Here is a 22403-nt window from a genome sequence, read left to right as displayed (position 1 = left end):
CTGAAGAAATTTCCACACAAGCTCCTAGTGAAATCGCATCCCGTACCTCATCGCCATTTGTTGTGAAGTAGATTCGCCGTAGATTGAATATATTATTTAAATAAAGGAAGTCCACAAGAATATAATTATTTGTACGTTTATTTCTAAAGAAAGGAGCTTGTGCTGCAGTGACTAGGCAGAGTCACGGAATGACAATGGCACCGGGTGACGTCGGCTTTATACATACTTTGCATACCTATTAGCGCGTGCCTAACAACCAATGGGAGGGAATTCCTGATCACAACAACTAGACCATAACAAGTACCTAAATCTGATCTCCAATTTGTGAGTTAACTGTCAAATAATGGTCCTCATCGGACAGCAATGTGGTGTTTTGGCCACCCTAGTTTGCACTCCTATGAGTAAGATTCATCAGTGGATAATTACCTCTGTGGTAAACGAAAATGCTGCAGGTTGTCAAATCCTAAAGAGCCCAGTAAGTAGAGTAAGCTATAATAATTTCACCACGCTTGCGCTGCAACAAGTGTTTAGCAATCATTCTTTACACGCGTACTCTCCCTTAAAAATTGCAAGAGCATACACTACAGCACGAGTTATCTACTAAGTCTTGAATGAGATGTGTGTACCAAAGAAAGGAATGGAATAGTACAGGACTTTCCGTAACCCCGAAAAGGACAAACGAACGAAAGTAGCTCGACTTCAGTGCGGCAGCCATTATAGAACAGGTTTCTTCCTCGTCTTAGTAAACAGCCGGAACGACCGAAGACGAGGACAATTTATTGATTCTTGGTTTTCCAACGTTTCTTTAGAAAACGGTCGTCTCTGTAGCGTTTGCTGTGTACTTACGCACGATATCAAAGTCACCCAAAAACAGATATCCCTTGTTTTTCCAACATTTGGGCGGTCTACTGAGTTTCCAGTCTTTCGTCTATTTCCTTTAACAGAATTGATTGTCCCTTTTCGCTGTCTATAGCTGGACGGCCTTTGGCACTGGGCTTACGAAGGAAGGGCGCTGCTGACGCATTAGAGCCACGCCTCCTTAGCGCTTTCCGGCCTTGCTGGGGCTGTCTTTCTTCCTCCTCCTCCGAGCTCACGGAGGGATCGGCGCCGGAGCTTAGTCCTCGGAGAAGGCGCCGTGTCACCCTCTTTTATTTGAATCGAGAGCTAGACGTTGACCGCCATGGACGAGAAGGTGTTTTGTAAAGAGCTGGACCAATGGATAGAGCAGCTCAATGAGTGCAAGCAGCTGTCCGAAGGCCAAGTGAAGACCCTATGCGAGAAGGTGCGAGGGAGGGGTGGGTTGGGGGCAGGGCGAAATTGCGCTCGGCAGGCGAGGGAGGGCCTAAGGAATGAATGCACTCTCGGAGTAGTAAGGTTAAGTAGGGGAGGAACCCACTGCGAGAATAGGAAAGATTGTTTGCGCCAGCTTATCGAGGGCCTTATGGACAGGTGACACCAGTAGGCTTGAACTGTTTTCACCTCCGGCTGACACTGAAGACAATCGCACACCAACATGTCACACCCACCGCGTTCCTTAACGACGTAGGCAACATTTCCTGAGCTCACAAACTGGCGGACCCCTCGGTGTCGGGGCAGTTAATTGCTTTGGGCCATTGACCCGAAAATATTCTTTTTCCTTTGGCCTTTTATTACAATGCACTAGACGTGAACGAAAGCTTTAGCATAACTTCAAGAAAGTGGTCTAATGCATTTGAATACTTGTCAAATATTTATTTTCTAAAGCAACTGTGCTGTGTCACGGGATTGGGAGTCCGGCTTTGATGCGATTGGGCTGTCGTTTGCTTATGAGAGTAAGCAGGTGACAGGCAGGTTATGGGACTGCAATCCCTTTGATCGGGATCTGAAGGGTGAGTGGTAAGGTAAGACGAGAAGTGAACTGAATTTCTCCTGTGGAGTGAAGGGGCGGCCAGTCCACGCTGCCTGTAACCCGTCTCCCCATTAATGTTGGGCGAATCGTGGCTCCTCCACCCGTTTCACTGTCTCCTTGGTTTCGTTGTGTTTTCTATCATGCTCTATGTCCGCTCATCCTCAAGTTCGTACATCTCTTGCATAAATCTCCCTGATTCACTTATTTCTAGGCTTGGTTCATAGTTTGACAGCAGAGCACGCGAATCCTTCCATCTTAGATATCCCTTTAGGTTAGACTGCATTACCACACTTTGGCCATCATTACAGTGATCCGGTAATTAATTGATGGGAAAGTTATCGCACCTGATAACATCCGAGTCGGAATGTGATAGTGATAAATACCACATTTATTTCTCTGCGAAAATAGAACGTGGAGTTTAATTCATGCCGTTGTACCACATAAATATGTTACAGTAAATACTAAAAAAGAATCCTCCGATAAATCTCGGTTACTATTGCGCTATTTGCATAACAGCAGAGACCACACATCGCAATTCGCCGGGCGCTGTAATAAGGGCCATGAAAACAGTCAAGGGCAGCTGTGCTCCCCTCCCCCTGCTTTGGTATCTGCTCTTAAGATGGCGCTGCTGTTTGGAATATTTCGCCTGCAGCTCGGGGCTGCTCGGCAACAACTGCCTCCTCAACGCTAGGACAGGACTTCCCTTTAGATGATCGGTTCCCGTCCTCGTGGTTAGGTAAATGCAACAGTAAATACAGATGTTCAGTGGCCACAATAACATGCATAGCCGTGCATTGTAACTTCGTTGGATACTCTGTCGGATTAATGCTCGCATTTCTTCGATTCTCTCTCCGATACTTTCAGTGAAACTACTGCAGTAAATAAATGTGGTCACCACCACCCTTTCTACAAGCTGAAGAAACTTGCAGCAAACAAGACAACCCTTCCATTAGAGATGATTCAAATTGGTCGTATCGTTGCGTTTTAAAGTGCTTTTCTAAAACGCGTTTCATTTAAACGGTGCAGTTCTCTTAGCGAGGTGTTCAACAGACTGACATGCACGTCTTTAGCTATATCCAGAAGAAATATCCATCTTTATCATATTTGTTCAGTGAATGGCTATACTGTAACCATGTAAACTGAAGTTCTTTATTGTGTTTTGAATCAAGGTTGATGGCTTTTTTTGTATTTGCCAAGATGTATTAATTGCCTATTAGACAGTTTGTTATTCGAAACAGAATCATACTAATTTCTTTCAAGTATCCAGTGGTAGCACTTGACGATTTTGGACAGGTGCCGTGTAAGAGGAAAACTGTGGTGAACAATATTATTGCCAGTGATATTCTCCATGAGTGAATATGTTGGCAAGCTCCCAAATATTCACTATAGTTAATTAATATTCCAGAGTCCTTCCTGTTTTGTAGACTACTCATGCTTTCTGTGGTATTCGAGGCGTTACCAATTTGTTGCAGTGACTGCAGGATGCATAGGTAGTTAATAATGCTCCTAAGATGACTTAATTTGATACAAGAATATCTGCTCCCCAGTTCCCTATTTTTTTTTTTTCATGAAGGAGGAATGTGGTACTGGAAGCACCCAAATATCGGTTCCATACCTACACTTGATTTTAAGACCAAGAGCTTGGTTGCAGCATACAGAGGGTGTCTTTTGACATTTTGAAATGGTCTTACACTAAATGTGATTATCAGCAATTACGTTATCTGTTTGTGAAGGTCTCTGCAGTGCTTGACAGAACTTGAACCCTCTTAAGGATTTTGCTTTTGCTAAAAGGGTTATTTTCTTAACATTATATAAAAGCATTTGGTGGACACACAAGAGTAAAGTCATGGAAAGAAGCCAGTAGTTCTGGTCTCTTTCTCTTGAAATGTGTGTTTTTGTTGTTGTTGCACAGACAATACTGTGCTCTTAAACAATTTACAGATAACTAAATTGTCCCCCGTTAAACCTTTGAAATAGGCAAGTTACCTTTTCATTAAATACTGGTTAAACCTCGCATTAGAATTAGTTATGTGGATGCAAAATAGACCATGCCACTTAAGGGCTGTGTATCAAGTTCGTTCAGTTACTTACAAGTTCCTTGGTAAGAGTGCTTTTTGCACAGATAATCACAAGAGGTGTGAGGAAATGTTGAAGAAACAGGCGATTACCACAAACGGGTGAATGGGGTACAAGGAGGAGTGGTAGAGTTGGAATGTCAAGTGTTATGTTTGAGAAGTTAGGGGTGAATGTCAGGAATCTGTATACTTTCGTGGATGGAGGAGAAAATTGCCTCAATGGAATAAAAGAATGGGATGGCTCTAGAACGAAATTACATAGAAGGGTTTAACATAGAGGACAATGTAAATGGGTAGCTTCTGAAACCTTGATATGGAAACTAGATTTTAAAAAACCTACACAGAGGGGAAGGTAGAAAGGAACGAGAAGGGGCAAGGAGAAAGAGATATGGCTAACCAGGAAAAGATTGGGACCGAAAAAGCAAGTGTCATAAATTGAAGGGATTCACTCACTGAGAAATATGGGTAAAAAGACTTAACAGGCATGAAATATATCCATTAGTGCCAGGACCAATATTTCTTAAATTACCACTCCCAGCTGAGAGCACCTAACTAGAACTCAGAAAATTATTAGCATGATGATATCCACATTGCTGATGAGTGGCAATAATGCTCTATTAATTTGTTTTTTATATATATCAGATGTGTGTGGTGTTGCCTTCCTATGTTGTCATTCTACAGTAGCAAGGCACTTTATACACTTTTGATAACCTTTTGGAGAATGACCTACATATGCACCCATTCCTTTCCTAAAAGATTTGTAATTCCAGTGAATAGCTTTTAGGTTTTTACTAAGGTTTCAGCCTCATAAAACAGGCAGCAAGTGAGATGCTCATATTAAAATGCTTGTCGGCATGAAGGTAAGCAATGGTATCTTATTTTCAAGTAACAGAAGACGAAATGTAACAACATTTCTCAAATAAATGCTCCTGTTGCCCAAACCGGATGACTTCCCATTATGCCAAACTGAAAATTACTCTTCACTCCCCCGGTATTTTTTCTCACCTGTTAAGGTTGGTATCGTCTTAGTGGGGAATGCATAGATTAGATTGTTGTAAATTCAAGGTGCACAGGAGATGAGAATACCCGTTCTGTATATAACAAAATATTGCCTTCCTTTTATATATTATTTGTTCTGCTTTGATTTATGGTGCAGTTGTTCTTGTTAATTGAATGCAATTGAATGCTGCCCTGCTGTTCTTGTGTGAGGAACGGGAACTTGAGTTTGAACATAAATATACATTTTTGTCTCCAGCAGATACGATGTTTGAGGTTCATATTGTAATAACTTGATATAAAAAGTAGTCCACCTCAAACTCGGTTTCGTTTTACAACATTGAATCATTTTGATTTTGGTGTTCCATAGAATTCTGTGTTCTTTGGTTTACCGGCTGAAATATGTTGCCCTTTAGGCTTACCATTAACTATATAATTCCGATATTTTAATAATTTCACATCTGTTACTTGTGTCTTAACCGCACATTCTGGCATTGGGCTCGCAAACAGTTCTGGGCAGATCTCATCTAGTTTTTTCTGATGGTTTTACACGACTTTAGGGTTTGGGCCTTGGTCCTTTGTGAGTGGACTCCATATTTTAAATACCGGTGACTTAACAGCACTTTTCGGGGTTGGCTTACTGTCACTGCAGGGTTGATTATTTTTCGCTATAGGACTGGGGTTAAACAATGTCTATACGTTTTTTTTAATTTGTTTGCTCTAGAGGAGACTCCTATCAACCCCCGCCCTCCCATTTTTCGAAGTTATCACTGTCCATTCATGCAAGCCTTGGTACATATTTCGAAAAAGAATGAGATCGTTGACTGTTTCATTGACTTTGAGAACGGCAATAAGACTTGGCTGCTTGCAGTTCGGAGCTGAACTGCAGGTTTTACTGGTTTGTATGTGCTACCATCGAAACCATGCCTTGTGCTCCCAGATTCTGTTCTCAGCATATGATGATGCTACATTTGTTGCTCAGGACTGCAGCACGCTCAGGACTGCAGCACACTCGGACTCATGCCTGACACGAATCCCCTTAATTAATAATGCACAACTGTAGTAATACCCACTTACAGGATCCACCAGAAAGAGCGTTGAGAACACAACCAGAGAGAGGCTAGTTCTATAGGAATGCAACACTATTATACCTGTTATACAACTTTATTGAGAGACATGTTTTAAGGGCTGTTAATAGGCAAACTGCTCAAATTGTGTAATGATGAGAACTTTTGCCTATCTATTCAAGTTACTTGAACCTGACCAGGTTTGTGGCTGAGAGATGGAAAACATGGATTTTGCTTACGTAGAACACACCTGACCATTGTTTCTAGATTAGCTTTGTAACCTTGATACTGTTGAACGCAGTAAATATTTTGAGTGCAAGCCCATTGTTGGAATATAGTCGAGTTTCTACAATTATTGTCTTAAATGCTTATTGAAAAATGTACAATTTAACAATTCATTTTAGAAATATGCATTTTGTTAACATTATTCAGCTTTTTTTTTTTTCCTTTCAACTCCAGCCCCACACACGCACTACACTCACTCATACAATAAATCACATAATATACATTCTATGAAACTCAGAAACCAGGCAGTCTTAAAAAGCATAGTGTTCCTCATTGGGTCATGCCAGTGGACCGTACAGCAAAGAACAGTTGATGCACATTTCATGGATTATATTTTCTTACAATCACCGACCTCAGGACCGACTAAAGTTAAAAACCTTTATACATCTGCTGCAACGAGGACCTGGGATATCCAGACAATACAGAATATTTACAACTTGATTATACCCAAATGAACACCAAGTATCCCCACTTCTGTGTGTGATAAAAAGAAGGAAGGAGTGTAGGCCTTTAGGACCATTTCCCACATCTTACCGTACTCTGAACAAATACTTATGTAGTGCTTGATCAATATATTCCCACAGTTCGTCATGACCTAACAATTTTCTCATTCATACTTTTAAGGAGCCATTGTAAGTCTATGAAAAAAGGAGAAAAAATCCATCCACTAATTCATTAAGACATTGCACATCTTTTACCATATCAAATGACTTTAATATATTAGACCTGCTGTGTCTCTGATGCCAGTCGCCTGGGTCAAGGGGAGCTGTCGTGGAAATCTGGAGGAGAGGACGACTACATCCCCAGCCTCCCTAGTGGCTTAGCGTGCCGCCGACGCCACAGGACCAGCTGTGCCAGCAGTCTACAAATTCTAACAGGGGCCCATTTGACCTGCTATGCCCCTGCTGCCGGTCGCCCCTCGCCTGGGGCAATGAGAGGTGTTTGTGGAAATCGGGAGCAGAGAGGAAGAAGACTACATCCCCCAGCCTCCCTAACTTGCCACCAACGTCACAGGACCAGCCTCGTCAGGAGGCGCCTACAAATTCTAGCAGGGGCTCCCGCAGCACAACCTGCTCGGGGGCGTGCCCCGGGCTGCGCCCAGGCCAAGGGCGGGCCTGTCTGCGGCCGGAGGAGGCCAGGCGGGGCCAGGCCCCTTAGTTAGCTCAATCCAGATACTGCCTGGTCGTATGGAGATCAGTGTGAAAAACCTTGCCACCATTACTGAGGTACTTTCTTTTTTCCTGCTGCCCTGTTTTGTCCACTGTTTTGCTCTTAAGTAGCAAAAAGTGCGCCATTGCCCCTCTATGCTCATTAGCCGAGGTTGACCTCTTCTCACTCCGTGAGAAGAGGTCGCTCCCCACGCTCCCTGCCTGGATATCGCAGCGCTTGGCTCTCACTGCTTGCCTTTAAAAATATTGCTGCTTGGGTATTGTAGCGCTTGTTAGCATTACTCGCTAAGATCTTGTGCCTGCTATTGTCCTTTGCTCACATTTCATTACTCGCTAAGATACTGTGCCTGCTATTGTCCTTTGCTCGCATGTAATTTTTGGCGCTCGCATTGCTGGACTTTAAAATTAATTATTATTGCCTGATTGTGCTGGTACCACTGCCCATAGCGTCATTCTTCTGTGTGCCCCAATCTCATCGTGTTTAAGGTTTGTTTTCGCTGCCATTTTGTTAACCCTCTCAGCTCTTAACCCAGGCAGACTCCCAAACTGCTACGCTGCCGCTCCAGGACACAACCATGGACCCTTCACCTGCCTCTCCTGCAAGTTCGACTGCATCAGGATCCACACCAAATCCACTAACTCCAAACAGAGCTCCAACACTAACCACCTGAAGTGCATCCTGCTCAACACCCGCTCGGTCCACAGACACGCCATTGAACTCTGGAACCTACTCAACACTACATCGCCAGACGTCGCCTTTCTTACAGAAACCTGGATGAACGCCTTATCAGCGCCCGACATCGCCATAGCCATCCCGGACGGCTACAAGATCATCCGAAAGGACTGCACCAACCAAACAGGAGGAGGCATCGCCATCATCCATAAAAACACCATCCGCATCACGACCACTTCAGACGATGACCTCACTACCGCCGAACACCTTCACTTCCAGATCCACACCGACCCCAAGACCACACTCAGAGGCACCCTCATTTACAGGCCACTTGGACCCCGCACACAATTCAGCAAAGACATCACTGACTTCCATCAGCCCACACGCCCTCCCCTCCGAGGACTACATTCTACTGGGAGACCTCAACTTCCACCTGTAAAAGGAAAACGACCGCAACACCACCACCCTTCTGGACAACCTGGCCAACCTTGGACTCTAACAACTTGTTGAAACCCCCACCCACTATGCCCGGCACACACTCGACCCAATCTTCACCTCCAGCAAGCACATCTCCTTCAACCACACCACAGCTCTCCATTGGACAGACTACAGCTGCGTTCACTTCAACTACAAAAAAACCTCGACCCACAACCTCCCACAACCAATTCCCCGAAGAAACTGGAACAAAATTGCCACCGACCAGCTCTTCACATCGCTTCACCAAAACCCTCCCGCCAAGTCATCGGACCCAAACCAAGCAGCCACCAACCTCACACAATGGATCACCCACAGCGCCAACGAACTAGCACCCCTGAAAAAACATCAAATCATGCAAGGTAGCAAAAAAGCCCCCTGGTTCAACGATGACCTTAAGAAATCCAAGAAGTTCTGTCGCACCATCGAGAAAGCCTGGCGAAAAAACCCAACCACTGACAACCTGACCACTTTCAAGAACGCCACCCGCAAACACCACCAACTGATCCGATCCACCAAGAAAGCAGCATTCAAGGATCGACTTGACGACAATGTCCACAACAGCAAGGAACTATTCAACATCGTCAAAGAATTCACCAATCCCACCGCCGGCACCAACGATATCACTCCCTCCCAAGACCTCTGCAACTCCCTAGCCTCATTCTTCCACAACAAAATCGCCGACATACATAACGGCTTTGAAAACCATTCCGAAGACCAGTCCACTCCACCCACCTGCGAACCAAAACCCCCCTCTAACAACCTTTGCGCCTGGAACCCAATCACCACTGAAGACACCATCTGCCTGATGAACTCCATCCACTCAGGATCGCCAACCGACCCATGCCCGCACCACATTTTCAACAAAGCAGACTCCATCATTGCTCCCCATCTCCGAGACGTCATCAACTGCTCCCTCAACTCCGCCACCTTCCCGGAAAGCTGGAAAACATGCCGAACTCCGCGCCCTCCTGAAGAAACCCATAGCAGACCCCACTGAACTTAAGAACTACCGCCCAATCTCGCTCCTCCCATTCCCTGCCAAAGTCATTGAGAAAGCCATCAACAGTCAGCTCGCCGCCTTCCTCAAATCCAACGGCTCCCTCGACCCATCTCAGTCCGGCTTCCGAGCCAAACACAGCACCGAGACTGCCCTCATCGCAGCAACAGACGACATTTGAACACTACTGGACAACGGAGAAACAGTTGCCCTCATCCTACTTGACCTCTCCGCAGCCTTCGACACAGTCTGCCATAATACCCTCATACAACGCCTCAGCAACGTCAGAATACAAGGAAAAGCATTGGACTGGATCATCTCGTTCCTCGCCGGAAGAACCCAGAGAGTCCGCCTCCCACCTTTTAGATCAGAGGCCACCGAAGTTGTCTGCGGCGTACCACAAGGATCATCCCTCAGTCCCACCCTCTTCAACATATACATGAGTCCCCTCACATCCATCGCACGCCAGCACAACCTCAACATAATCTCCTACGCAGACGACACCCAGCTGATCCTCTCCCTCACCAAAGACCCAAACACCGCCAGAACCAACTTACACGAAGGAATGAAAGATGTAGCCGAGTGGATGAAGAACAGCCGTTTAAAACTGAACTCGGACAAAACGGAAGTCCTCATCTTAGGCTCATCCCCCTTTGCCTGGGACGACTCATGGTGGCCACCGGCCCTGGGAACCGCACCCATACCAACAGACCACGCGCGCAACCTAGGCTTCATCCTAGACTCCTCCCTCTCGATAACCAGACAAGTCAACGCCGTCTCTTCATCATGCTTCAACATCCTACGCATGCTCAAAAAAATCTTCAGTTGGATCCCCGCCGAAACAACAAAAACGGTCACCCACGCACTGGTCACAAGCCGACTGGATTACGGACACACCCTCTACGCCGGAACCACAGCCAACCTACAGAAAAAACTCCAACGCATCCAAAACACCTCAGCTAGACTCATACTAGACCTCCCCCGCCAAGCTCACATTTCCGGTCACCTGAAAGACCTCCACTGGCTCCCCGTCAACAAGAGAATAACGTTCCGTCTCCTCACCCACGCACACAAAGCCCTCTACGACCTAGGACCCGAATTCCCCACCCGCCAACTGCGATCGTCTAATCAAGCCCTCGCCGCAATTCCGCGCATCCATAGATCCACCATGGGGGGAAGATCCTTCTCCTACTTAGCGGCCAAAACCTGGAACTCTCTCCCCACCCACCTCCGCCTTACACAGAACCACCTCTCCTTCAGAAAGCAACTAAAAACTTGGATATTCGATAAGTAAACTACCCCTCTCAAGCTCCTCGAGACCCCCTGGGTGAGTAGTGCGCTATACAAATGCTAAACTTGAACTTTAAGATCAGGACCCTTTTGTACCCTTATGTAAAGACTGCAATATGGGAAAAAGGAAAACACCAGCCTTTCGGGGGAGAGGGTGTCCTACGGGATGGAGTCTGTATGGTTGGGAGTCTGTATGGTTGGAACAATTGTCTCTCTCTTTTTTTTTTTTTTTAAACTAAAGCAGCACACGTGATTACACAGGAGTTGACAGAGAAGATTATCATTGGAGACTGGAAAGCGCTCCCAGGAGTGTGCCACTGACAGGGATGAGGCACAAGTAAAATCAGCGGACACTGTGGGTCCCTTCGATGCCGTATTAAGCACCCTTGATCATGTGTCTGTAGCCCCGATGGGCCCCCGACAAACTTGAAATGTCCCCCAATACCCGGACAGCTACACCAACAGAGGAAGATGATTTGGTATTAGACTTCCTCCCGGCCAAGGGAAAACAAACAGTCTGTAACCAGTCAAGTAGGAAGTCTCCACGGACAAAAACTTAATTATTGATTGCTGCAAATCTTGAACAGTTATTGGACTGTTTATTTGTAAGACTGGAATCAATGACAAAGGCCCTTTAAGCCCCAATAATATTGAAGGTGGAAGAGGTTGAGAAATTAATTCATGATTCTATTGTTACATGTAATAAATATACTGTGATGCCTGAGTTAGCGGGGGTGTTGGATGCTCCATGCTTAAGGTCTTTCAATTCGAAGCAAACCATACCATGCTGATGTCTCAATGGCCCAATAACCGAGGAAGCTCGTAGTGGTAATAGGAAGTCAAATCTGACTAAGGAAAAGAGTATTGCAACCAGAGGAGCCCAGGCAGCCCAGTTGAGTGTGCCTCCTAATTGGCAATGGCAGCTACCTTTAAACCCAGGTAGGCCTGACAACATAACCAACACAGACACAATTCTACCATTGAGTAACCACTTCCAACCCCTAGTTAGTCCCCAGGGCTTGGATGAAAACGACTAAGGTGTGAGCACAAAACCAGCCAGGGCACATATTTGGCCAACATGGCTCAACACAAATCCATTTTTCTAGCCCAGGAACCAATTGATAATTACCCTTGTATTCTTCCTACTTCAACCCCTCTTCCAGCTGTTCGAAAAAAGGTCTCTTGTGGAACATAGCGGGACTAAGGACAAAAGCATTTTCAATGCAATAGGTCTCGCATTATTAAAGTTTGAGCTATTGGTGTTGCATTATTTAGCAATGCCGATAGCTAAAATTTTAATGATGCAAGACCTATGGCATTGCATATGCTTGCTCTGCATGGTAGCATGTTCGAGAATTTTAGGTGTCTGACTGCACAGTCGTAGATGGTCTGAGTATTGTACTAGGACGTGACCTTTCTCTTTATATTGTTGCAAGTATTGATGACTCGGTGCTAAGTCTGTTTAATGTGGGTCTAACTTGTTTATTTAAGATGTAGCCCAACACTACTTTTGTTCCTTGCTTACTAGGTAGCAAAACGTGCAGTTTTAAAATAAAGTAGGGTTCATGTTTAATGAATGACAGTATCATGAGTTTACAAACATTTTTTGACTCCATGTTGATCTAAGAAAAAATCTGTTTGTTACAGGAGTGATCATTTTTTTGTGCATGAGCAATAGGTTTACAAACAAACTGCCTTAGATAAGCGATAGCGATCTGACATTCACCTTTACAGATGGAAGTAACTGATTTTGGGGGAAAATATTTTCTTTCATTTTGGTCCCTAATGAACATTGGATTTAACCGTAGTGGCCTCCTAACATTTGTAGAGCGGAGTGGGCCTAACGACTAGGGCGGTCGTCTTTGAATCTGGGGAACTGGGTTCGAGTCTCTGCAACAACGCTGAACAACCTGTGATTCGGGGCAAATCACTTAATCTCCCCGTGCCTAACCAAACAAGTTTAAGTTATTGTCATTGTAAATGACTATGCCTTTTATGTATGTTTTGAAGACAAAAACTTAAAGGCATAGCCATTTACAATGGCTCAAACTCGCGTAAATGCGAGACCTATTCTTTAGAAGGTCAACACAGCCAATGTGGGAAGCTCTCTGATTTGTTAATGGTGGCCCACTTTATTTTGGTGCCAGAGATTACTTTCTGACCCTGACTGGATTGCCCATTTAAACCGCATGCAGACTGCTAAAAGTATTTTACTAATGCCCACCCATTGACACATTCAGGTATTTACCCCATTGTATATACAGCGCGTCCTACCTTGAATCTTAAAAGGTCATAACAGGTGTGACTATTACCCCCCCCAACTTGGATGTATTAGCAACTCGGCCAATCACCCGCTTATCTAAGTTATGAACTACATGTATTCTTCGGCAGAGGTAACCTGGCGTGAGCAGCCGTTTAATCAGCAGTATTTTAGAAACTCAGCAGACTGGGAGATTTCAAAACTGTGGAAAATGCAACACGACATTCAATGTGTAGAATTCAAGGGCACATGTCAGCGTGGAACTGCAACCACCTCCATTATGGGATCAAGAGGTTTTATTAACCCCTTCAGTGCTCATGACGAGCCTAGGCTCGTCATGCAGCACGGTGCTCGTGTGCTCATGACGAGCCTAGGCTCGTCATGAGCCGTGGAACGCTCACACGCGGGGCTAATTTCCCCGCTGTGCTGAGCGTTCCATTGCGCGGGTGGGTTCATGACGAGCGCGGCCCCCCTCCCCCCCGCACCGCGGGGAAATTAGCCCTGCAGTGAAGGGGTTAAAGCCACAGAAGAAACTGCAGTCAAAACTGGATACTGACAATATTTTAAAGTTTGTCCTCACAGTGGCGATAGACGAGGTGTTTTATTGTCTCTTTTGAACACCTGAAAGATGTTTTGCAAAAAGAAGCACTGGCCTCAATGTGTGTGTTTGTGTGCGTTTGTTTGTGGTTGGGGGGGGGGACAGGAGAGAGGGGGGGGGTATCACGATCTCCACTAATTAAATTAGAATTTCAGGAACAATATATTTTGTGTACTTTCAGGAAAGCAAATTCCTTCCAGGCTCGGGAACAGCTGGGTGAAGATTCATGGTTTTGCACCCAGCTTCATCTCAAACATGCTCGACAAACCTGAAATTGAGCAAAACGACTGTTCAATGTTTCCTCCATGGAAGAAAAGGCAACCTAGGCTCCGATAGAACAATGTGAATGAGACATACCAAATGTATGGGGGGGGGTGTCAGCTTCTAAAGGGCATAAGGGGCACAGAATGAAAGGAATTGTAAGCCAGTAGTTGTAGGATCCAGGAGATAGTAGGATCAGCCCCCTGAGACATGGTGGACAGTAATAGCAGTCTCCACTCTCAAGAGATCAAAGGTCAAAGAAAAACAATAACATTCTGTAGTAGACCCAATGCTAAATTAAGCGCCAAGCATTGGCTTCTGTGGTTATTTTCTACTCTCTAAAATGATTTAGGTTTCGGGGTGCACTGCACCTTGTAAAGATACCAGGGTGCAGAAACCCTCCATTGCATAGGCGGAAAAAGCTGCATCTGTAGACAAAACACTGGAACCCCCCGAGAAATGCAAATGACACTGCGGCCCAATGGGTCCTAGATATGAAATCTGGCCCCGTGCTTCCCAGCGCGTTTGTTTTATAAATGACTCCAACCCTAATCTGTCCGGCTGGTGCTTAACATCCTCTTCATTTATATACACCTCCACCTGACATTCTCCGTGCTGCAGTGTCGCACAGACGGGCGCTTAAAGTCGAGGACCGCATGAGTCAGCAGATGCAGCGCAATAATGATGTACAGGGCTATTCAAGGCCAACCAGGATCTTTGAGACAAAAGACTTCAACAAGCCAAAGAGCAAACATGAGCCCAAGTTCAGCCTCTACTAGCACTGGGATGGCTGTGTGGATGCTGCTAGCCCAGGCTTCTGAAGCTGCAGAAAAATCAGGTGTGACCCCGATAACCTTTAAATCGCTGCTTCAGGAGTGCGCTGTCAGAAGCTATGGCTTTTAGAAAAATTAAGAGAAAGCTTTGCTGCAAAATGCGTGGGTGATGACACCTGATAGCACAAGAAAGAAGGCGAGAGCGCAGAATCTGATCTAACAATAAACACAGAAGAGCAGGGGCAAGGGAGCTGCGTGCGCACCACAGAGGGGCGAGGGAGCGCGGCAGCTAGGCAGACGTGCGCTGCTGAGCGTGCTAGCCACCTTCGGGAATGGGCGGAGCAAAGGCGGGACATGCGCCCGCCTTTTCCCAATTGCGTGCTGGCTTTTTGAAAAAAGCACACGATAGCCAATGGCAGCAACGGAAAGCAAAACCACATGCAGCTTTCAGAACCCCCCACAAAAGGGCTCTTGCTGCGCACTGCAACGAAGGCGTGAGCCCTGAAAAGGGCAAATCCAAATTGGGAAAACTTTCTCTCTACATACCATATCCTTGCCCTTCAAGAAACGTGGGAGGCCAACAATTGTTTTTATCTAGATGGTTTTAAATCGTTTTGTAAACATGCTATCCCATCGAGTATGGGCAGAGCTAGAGGGGGTTTGCTTTTAATTTTTTCACTTAAACTTTCTTGTAAAGCTCATATGATGCAATGTAAATCACATAACTTGTTAGCAGTAGGATTATCTTTTAAGAATCGTGCTACTCTGTTAGTGGTACATTTTTATAATTCTTTTTCTAGAGAACATGAGTTAGAACACTTGTCAGATTTTAGAGAAGTTCCTTGAACACTATGAGGAGGGTAAATCCGCCTATTATGATTTAATAATTTTAGGGGATTTTAACATTCATCAGTGCTATTTAAATTGCATTTTAAAGCCGGACCAGAGGGAGTCTTTCCCTTTATCCAATCATTTTGAGCATACACCCTCGTTTATCTTTTTGGAAGGCACTCTTTCAACTCGTAATCCATATTGCCTTCAGCAAATAGATAGGCTAGCGTCATTACCTACTTACATTAGAAATGAAAGGCCCAGTACTATTGACTATATCTTATTGTCTGCACCATTAGTCCAGACCATTGAGGAATTAACTGTTAACCCCTCACACTTATAATTCCACTTTCTGCCATTAAAACTGAGGAGACCACTACTTGTATCACAAATAAGGTTATCAGCGCCAAAGATCAAGCTTGCAAGTAAAAGTGGGAAAGGATCGTCCCATATAGCTTCCTGGATAATTTATAAATTGTTCCTGCCCTTGAAATTCAATTTTGCCTAGACCCATCTACACATGGCTGAACTATCTTAAAAGCCTTTGAAATATTAACTAAACAAATATCATCTGACCTAACTGTCATGAGTAGGATCAGATGCTCGAAGGTCGAAAGGTGGTTCGATGGCATATGTTCAAAGACCCATAGGGAGCTTTTACAGGCCATAAAATCCACCCCAGAGATTAAGCAGCAATTGGGGGCAAAAGAAAGGCTTATAAATTAGCAGTCCAGAACAGAAAGAAGCAGCTGAGAGAGCAGGCATAGGAGGCTCTGGGTCAAGCCTGTGTGTTGAAAGATAGTTCTAATTTTTGGTCGGTAGTTAACAGTCCTTTCTTCTCTGAATCTCCAAATTCAAACAATGACTGTTTAATTTCGGCCGACCAATGGGTACAGCATTTTGGTCATATTTTTAGCGACACTAACTTTGGAAAAATTGAGGAGCACAGGTAAGGTGAGCAAACTATCACATCTCTCCATTTTAGTATAGAAGAGGTCTACAACGCAATCGTATCTACATCGGTAGGAAAGGCTCCGGGCCCTGACGGGGTCCCAGCAAACTTGTACAAGGCCGACCCCAATGTCTGGGCTAGAATCTTAGCACATGTTTTAATGCTCCGTGTTCACATGGTCTTCCGATAACCTTGAAGAAAAGGCAGTCATCGTTCCCATTTTTAAAAAGGGCGCACAAGATGTGGCTGCATGTTACAGACCGATCTCACTTCTAGATTCTGCGGCCAAAATAATGGGCAAAGTCCCATTAGACCCCCTAACGACCTGGTTGGACCATTTAAATGTCGTTTCAGATCTGCAATATGGCTTTAGGCCGGGCAAAGGGACTTTGGACCAATGCCTAAGTTTACATCTAATGGTAGGAAAGTAACCCATTGAAAAAAAGGGAATATTACATTTGGCCTTCATGGACTTGCCACAAGCGTTTGTGTAAATAGATCCTAATTATGGTCAATTTTAAGTGACATGGGTCTTGACCTGGAGCTGATGTCCTTTTTACATACTATTCACGAAAAGAACACGGCTGGAGTGAGATACAATAAAAATTGAGATTTGTCATATTCTTGGGATGTGAAGAGAGGGGTACGTCAGGGTTGCATTCTGGCCCTCCTCCCATTTACGCTCTTTATAAATGAGCTAGGGTTTTCTTTAATAGCTAGCTTACAGACATCCCTAGGGTTTGTGACAAGAGGATCCCTGCATTACTATATGCAGACGATACGGTCCTGCTAGCCAGAATTGCAGTAGACCTCCAACGACTTTTAGTTGGTTTTATAATTTTTATGGACTCTTTAGACCTGTCTACTAATTTTAAGAAATCGCATACTATGTCCATTGGCACTCTAAAGCGCAGGTCATGGGGTGCAAAAATTATGCAAAAAAAGAACACTCTAGCGCCAGCGACAGGAAATCACTAAATATTGCCAAAAAACTAGGGTCCAAACCTTTCCCTGCCCTGATGAAGATATATAAAGAAAAGTGCATCCCTATGGCAACCTACGGCTGTAACAATTGGGGCTAAAAGGAAGGAAAGGATATTCAGAGAGCTGAAGGTAAGTTCTTACGTAAGCTTTTGGCAGTTCCAACCACCACCCCGGCATTTACATTACACGAAAAAGTTGGGTTGGGTTACATCTCGGATGAGTTGGCAGTAGCCCCCTTGTTATGCTGGCTGAGAGTATGGGCCAATCCTATTAACTTAAACCAATTAATAATTACTCACTGTGTGGCACTGGACAGAGCCGTGCATATCCCCTGGATAAAGCATATAATGGACTTGACAAAATGGCTCGGTTGCCCAGACTTATACTATAGCCCCAAACCTATGGGCAAATCTACACTTAGGGCCATTAAACTACAGTTTTTAGACAAGCGTCTGGGTCTCAGGGAAGAAAAGGAGTTAGCAAAACCAACGGTGAGAAGATGCATCACATTACCTTTGTGCAATCAAGTCCAACCATATCTACTCGCCGTTAGTAATGCCTTTCATCTCTTCGTGCTAATCAGATTTCGATTACATTTGGTTCCCTGGCTTCTAGCTGTACCCCAAGGATTTACCTGGCACCTTAAAACCTTGTCCTTGCGACAATTTCTCTGAGCAAGATACCTTACATTTTTTCTTCTGTGATTAGTATGCTTTGTTGCTTAAAAAGTTTATATTCCCATTACTCAGAGATTAGCACTTTCCTCAAGTTAAGCCCGTTTTGTTGTACCTCTAAAAGCCTCCCCTATGGTCTGTTTTGGTGTTGCAAGTTTTGTAACAGGAGCCATGAGTGCAGGATAAAGTTGTCATTTTAGTTATTAGTTTTTAGCAGTTTTTTATTCTAGTGCACCTTCTATGTAAGTATTGGTACTTATGCGCACATATACTTACTTTCTAAAGCGGAAGGGGCCTCAAGGTCACCCTTCCAACTCCTCATTAGGTGCCGAAGACCCCATTCCATGGGTCCTGTCTTTCTTCTTGGTGAGTGCCCACCCCCAAACATTAAAGTTGGGGGCTGCAGGAAGTGATAGCCCCAGAGCCTCCTATGATTCAGCTGGTTCCCTACATGCACCCATCCTTGCTGTTCCTGCTTACGTTTCTGGGGGCAGGGAAGGCATGTCTGCTCCCACCTGATGGTAGCTTAATAAATGCGCCCGCTGGGTGGGAGCAGACACGTTTCTCTGCCTTTGCTAAAGCTGGTAGGGAAATTAGTGGTTCACTGAGGTGGGCTCCCCGGGACACAGTAATTAAGCTAACTACAGGCTATGAGGTCCCTCTCCCTTACTGTGGCATTCCGGCCCCAGAGGAGGGTATCTCCTATTAAGCTTTGGGGAGGAGGACGCACATCCCACTCCCCTGATTAACATTTAGCTTCAGTAGGTGCCTGGGCATATTAAGGCTAAGTGAGTGGGCAACTCTCCCCCACACCTTATTTTAGATCATGGCCCGGTGTATTTTTTCTTTTTTTAGGACTTTGGACTGAGTCCTAAGATGACTGCCACCACATCCTTATTGATGTGGCAGCAGCCTATCAGATCTCATCATGAGTCTGTTGGCTTACGGAGCTTTAATGGTGCAAAATATGTGACGTTTTTGAGCATTAATTGTTCAAGAATGAATTCACATCAGATCCCAAAAATCGCTCTTTTTGGACAAAATGTAGCTTTCTACCAGACTTGGTGTACATCCGTTCAGCTGTTTGGGCTGGAGATGTGACTAAAATTCGTCGAATAGCGCTAAAGTTATTAGCAAACCAAAAAATGCTTTAGTGGTCCCAAGTAGAACTACCCAGTGGCAAGCACCACTGGGGTGAGTAACTGGCTTGCTTGTTTTGAGTAAATTGTGGTTTTAAAACTCGTTTTTACTACTTCAGCGCATTAAAAAAATGTATTTACACAATCTTCCTCTTACCCGCAATTTAAAAATCAATGTGTCACTCGAGAACCTTTTGTTCTCCTCTTTCGGTCATTCACGCTGGTCTGTTGCCGGTTTACCTGCCTCCAGTGAACACTAGTGTAGTCTTTATTCGTATTAGGCTACTACCAATATGGCGGCGCTTTAACCCCACGTCCTGTCATCCTAGACTCACGAGGAGCTCGCTAGTCAGGGCGACATTCTTGCCGCATTCTCGCTGATACTGACACCTTAAATAACGACCTGATGCAAGCGCGCAGCGCACACGCCGCAGAGGCAGTCCTGTCCGCGACCAGCACCCAGCTATTATGCTGCAACTGATATAATTCCGTCTAGCTACCGTAGGTACACCGCTGAGGAACTTATGGTATTCAGAGGTAAAACCTCTTCATCCTGTATTGTGTGCAACTCTCTTCTGCATAGATTCAACTGCCTTAGTTGCCGTTTTAAGTTGAGACCTATTTACTCTAACTCTGCCACACCTTCATCTAGAGGCAGAGATATTCCCGTAATGGAAATTTTCCCCCCCAAAGGTAGGCAAACATCTCAACTTCTGGAGCAACAATTGTCGCTCCCTCTCAAACAAAGCACACACATTCGACTTTCTGTCCTCAATGATGCCCGATGCTTTGTTCTTGACTGAAACCTGGCTTCACGCCAGTTCAGGTCCAGATGTTGCCAGCGCCCTTCCTCCTGGTTATGTCATCTCCAGAAGTGATCGAGGAATTAAGAAAGGTGGTGGGATCGCTGTAATTTTTAAAGACATCTATTCTTGTAAAGTTGAACCTCAACCTTTTCCAGATTGTGAAGCTGCTCGGTTTAAACTGGCCTTTTCCCCTCAAATGACCTTATCGTGTTTGCTTATTTATCGCTCTCCGGGGAATCCTAAGAACTGGTTGTCTACATTTTACGACGTAGTGGCCCCTCTGGTTATGAAGGCTGCGAATTTTACTATCTTGGGGGACCTCAACTTTCATCTAGAGGACTCCCTGGACACTGGGAGCTCCACTTGGTTGACTGATCTTGACACTCTCAACCTACTGCTGCATAATCGGGGTCCTACTCACCAGGCGGGTCATTTGCTGGATCCTATGATCTCCAACTTGGTGTGGGACTGTGGTGTACCTGCACTTCCTCTGGGATGGCCTGATCACCATGCCATCTCATTCAAATTAGTCACCTGAGGGGATATCTGGTTGACCAGCAGTGATGACTTGGGTAGTAGGCGGCCCTGGAAAAACTTGGACTTGGACTCCTTTAACAATTTGCTAAGGGTAAATCCCCCGGACACTAACTTACCCTGTTGCTCTTTGAACATTGCGGTATCGGACTGGCTAGCCAAGTCTATTGACATATGTCTGCGTATGGAAGCAAAACGAAGTTCGACTCGCCATCCTCCTGCCCCATGGTTTAATAATGAGCTAAAGGACATGAAATCAAAATGTAAACACTTAGAAAGAAAATGGCGTAAGACTTACTCTCTAAATGGTAAGTCTGACTATAAAGCCTCTTTAAGCAAATACCATCTGGCATGTAAGGTGGCGAAAATATCTTTTGTGTTAATTGCCATCTCCACCTCAGTGAACCTTCCACGGGCCTTATTTTCCATGGTCAAGAAGCTGGCAGGATCTAACACGACTCCACTGCCTCCAGCCTTAGATATACCCAATGCAATGATATTGCAAATTACTTTACCGCAAAGGTTGAAACAATATATAGTTCATTAAAGACCCCCAATTCTGTGAATATAGTGAGTTCCCTGACCAAGATGGCAAGCGGGAGTCCTCATTCTTCAGCAACTAAGATCTCTACATGGTTGCCTTTCAATGATGAATCCTTCTTGGACTGTTTAGCCAGGGTAAAATCTGGCTCCCCTTTAGACCCTCTCCCCGCAAATCTTGCAACAGCTTTCTCGAGAAGCACATGGTATTCTCAAAGCACTTTTAAATGCTTCTTTACGAGAATCGTGCATTCCCCTTGAATGGAAACGTGCAATGGTAGTTCCTTTTACTGAAAAAGTCGGGAGCGGATCCCACGGTTATGACAAATTTCCACCCTTTCTCACTGCTGGCGGTCCTTTCCAAGATACTGGAAAAGCATGTTAACTGTCAACTATCAGCCCATGTGGAACGTGCAGGCTTTTTGCACCCATCCCAATCTGGGTTTAGAAGTCATTTTTCTACTGAAACCACTTTGCTGGGGGGTCACAGAAAAGTTGCGCTCCTGCTTAGACAGAGGGGAGACCACGGCGCTCATTTTACTCTATGTCACATTCCATTCTTTTTAAGTTTCTCCAGTCAGCAGGAGTTGTAGGGCCTGCGTTATCTTTGCTGTCCTCCTTTCTTAGCGACCGTACATTTCAAGTTTTCTCTTATAAATCTTCATCTACCATCAGGTCATCTGCGTACGGAGTTCCCCAGGGGTCCACTCTGAGCCCTGGGCTCTTTAACATCTATGGGAGACCCCTGGCATCAATTGTAGAGGATGCAGGTTTATCCCTCTTCTCGTACGCCGCTGACACTCAAATCATCTTCTTCTTGTCCTCTACCAAGGAAGGGTCTCCTTCTTCCCTTTAAGTTGGTTTACGGCGGGTGTCGGAGTGGATGAGTGCTAACTTGTTGAAATTAAATTGAGAGAAAACCGAGGTGGTTATTCTAGGTAAACACAAGCACCTCTGGGGGCCCCAACATTGGCTATTGGAAATGGGCTCTCTCCCTCAAACGGTTACCCAAGTTCGTAACCTGGGGTTTATCCTCAATAACACCCTCTCAATGCGGCAACAGGATGTCAGCATTGCTTCCACATGCTTTACTATTCTAATATGGTTGCGGAAGATCTGGATGCTCCTGAAGGA

General features: G+C 45.0%; 1 protein-coding gene across 1 annotated transcript in view; it reads left to right on the top strand.

The window, feature by feature from the left end:
• The first annotated feature begins 1000 nt into the window (after positions 1-1000).
• LOC147702947 (serine/threonine-protein phosphatase 2A catalytic subunit alpha isoform) overlaps positions 1001-22403 on the top strand; it is a 221769-nt gene continuing 200366 nt past the window's right edge. The window contains exon 1 of the mRNA XM_086931523.1: positions 1001-1282. Within this exon, the coding sequence (XP_086787649.1) occupies positions 1181-1282 (102 nt within the window). The 5' untranslated portion in view covers positions 1001-1180. The remainder of the gene's footprint in view (positions 1283-22403) is intronic.

This window comes from Lissotriton vulgaris, chromosome 7, assembly GCF_964263255.1.
Source record: "Lissotriton vulgaris chromosome 7, aLisVul1.2, whole genome shotgun sequence".
In the NCBI taxonomy this organism is placed as follows: domain Eukaryota; kingdom Metazoa; phylum Chordata; class Amphibia; order Caudata; family Salamandridae; genus Lissotriton; species Lissotriton vulgaris.
Note: the sequence above shows the minus strand (reverse complement) of the source record. Positions and strands in the feature narration are given on the sequence as shown.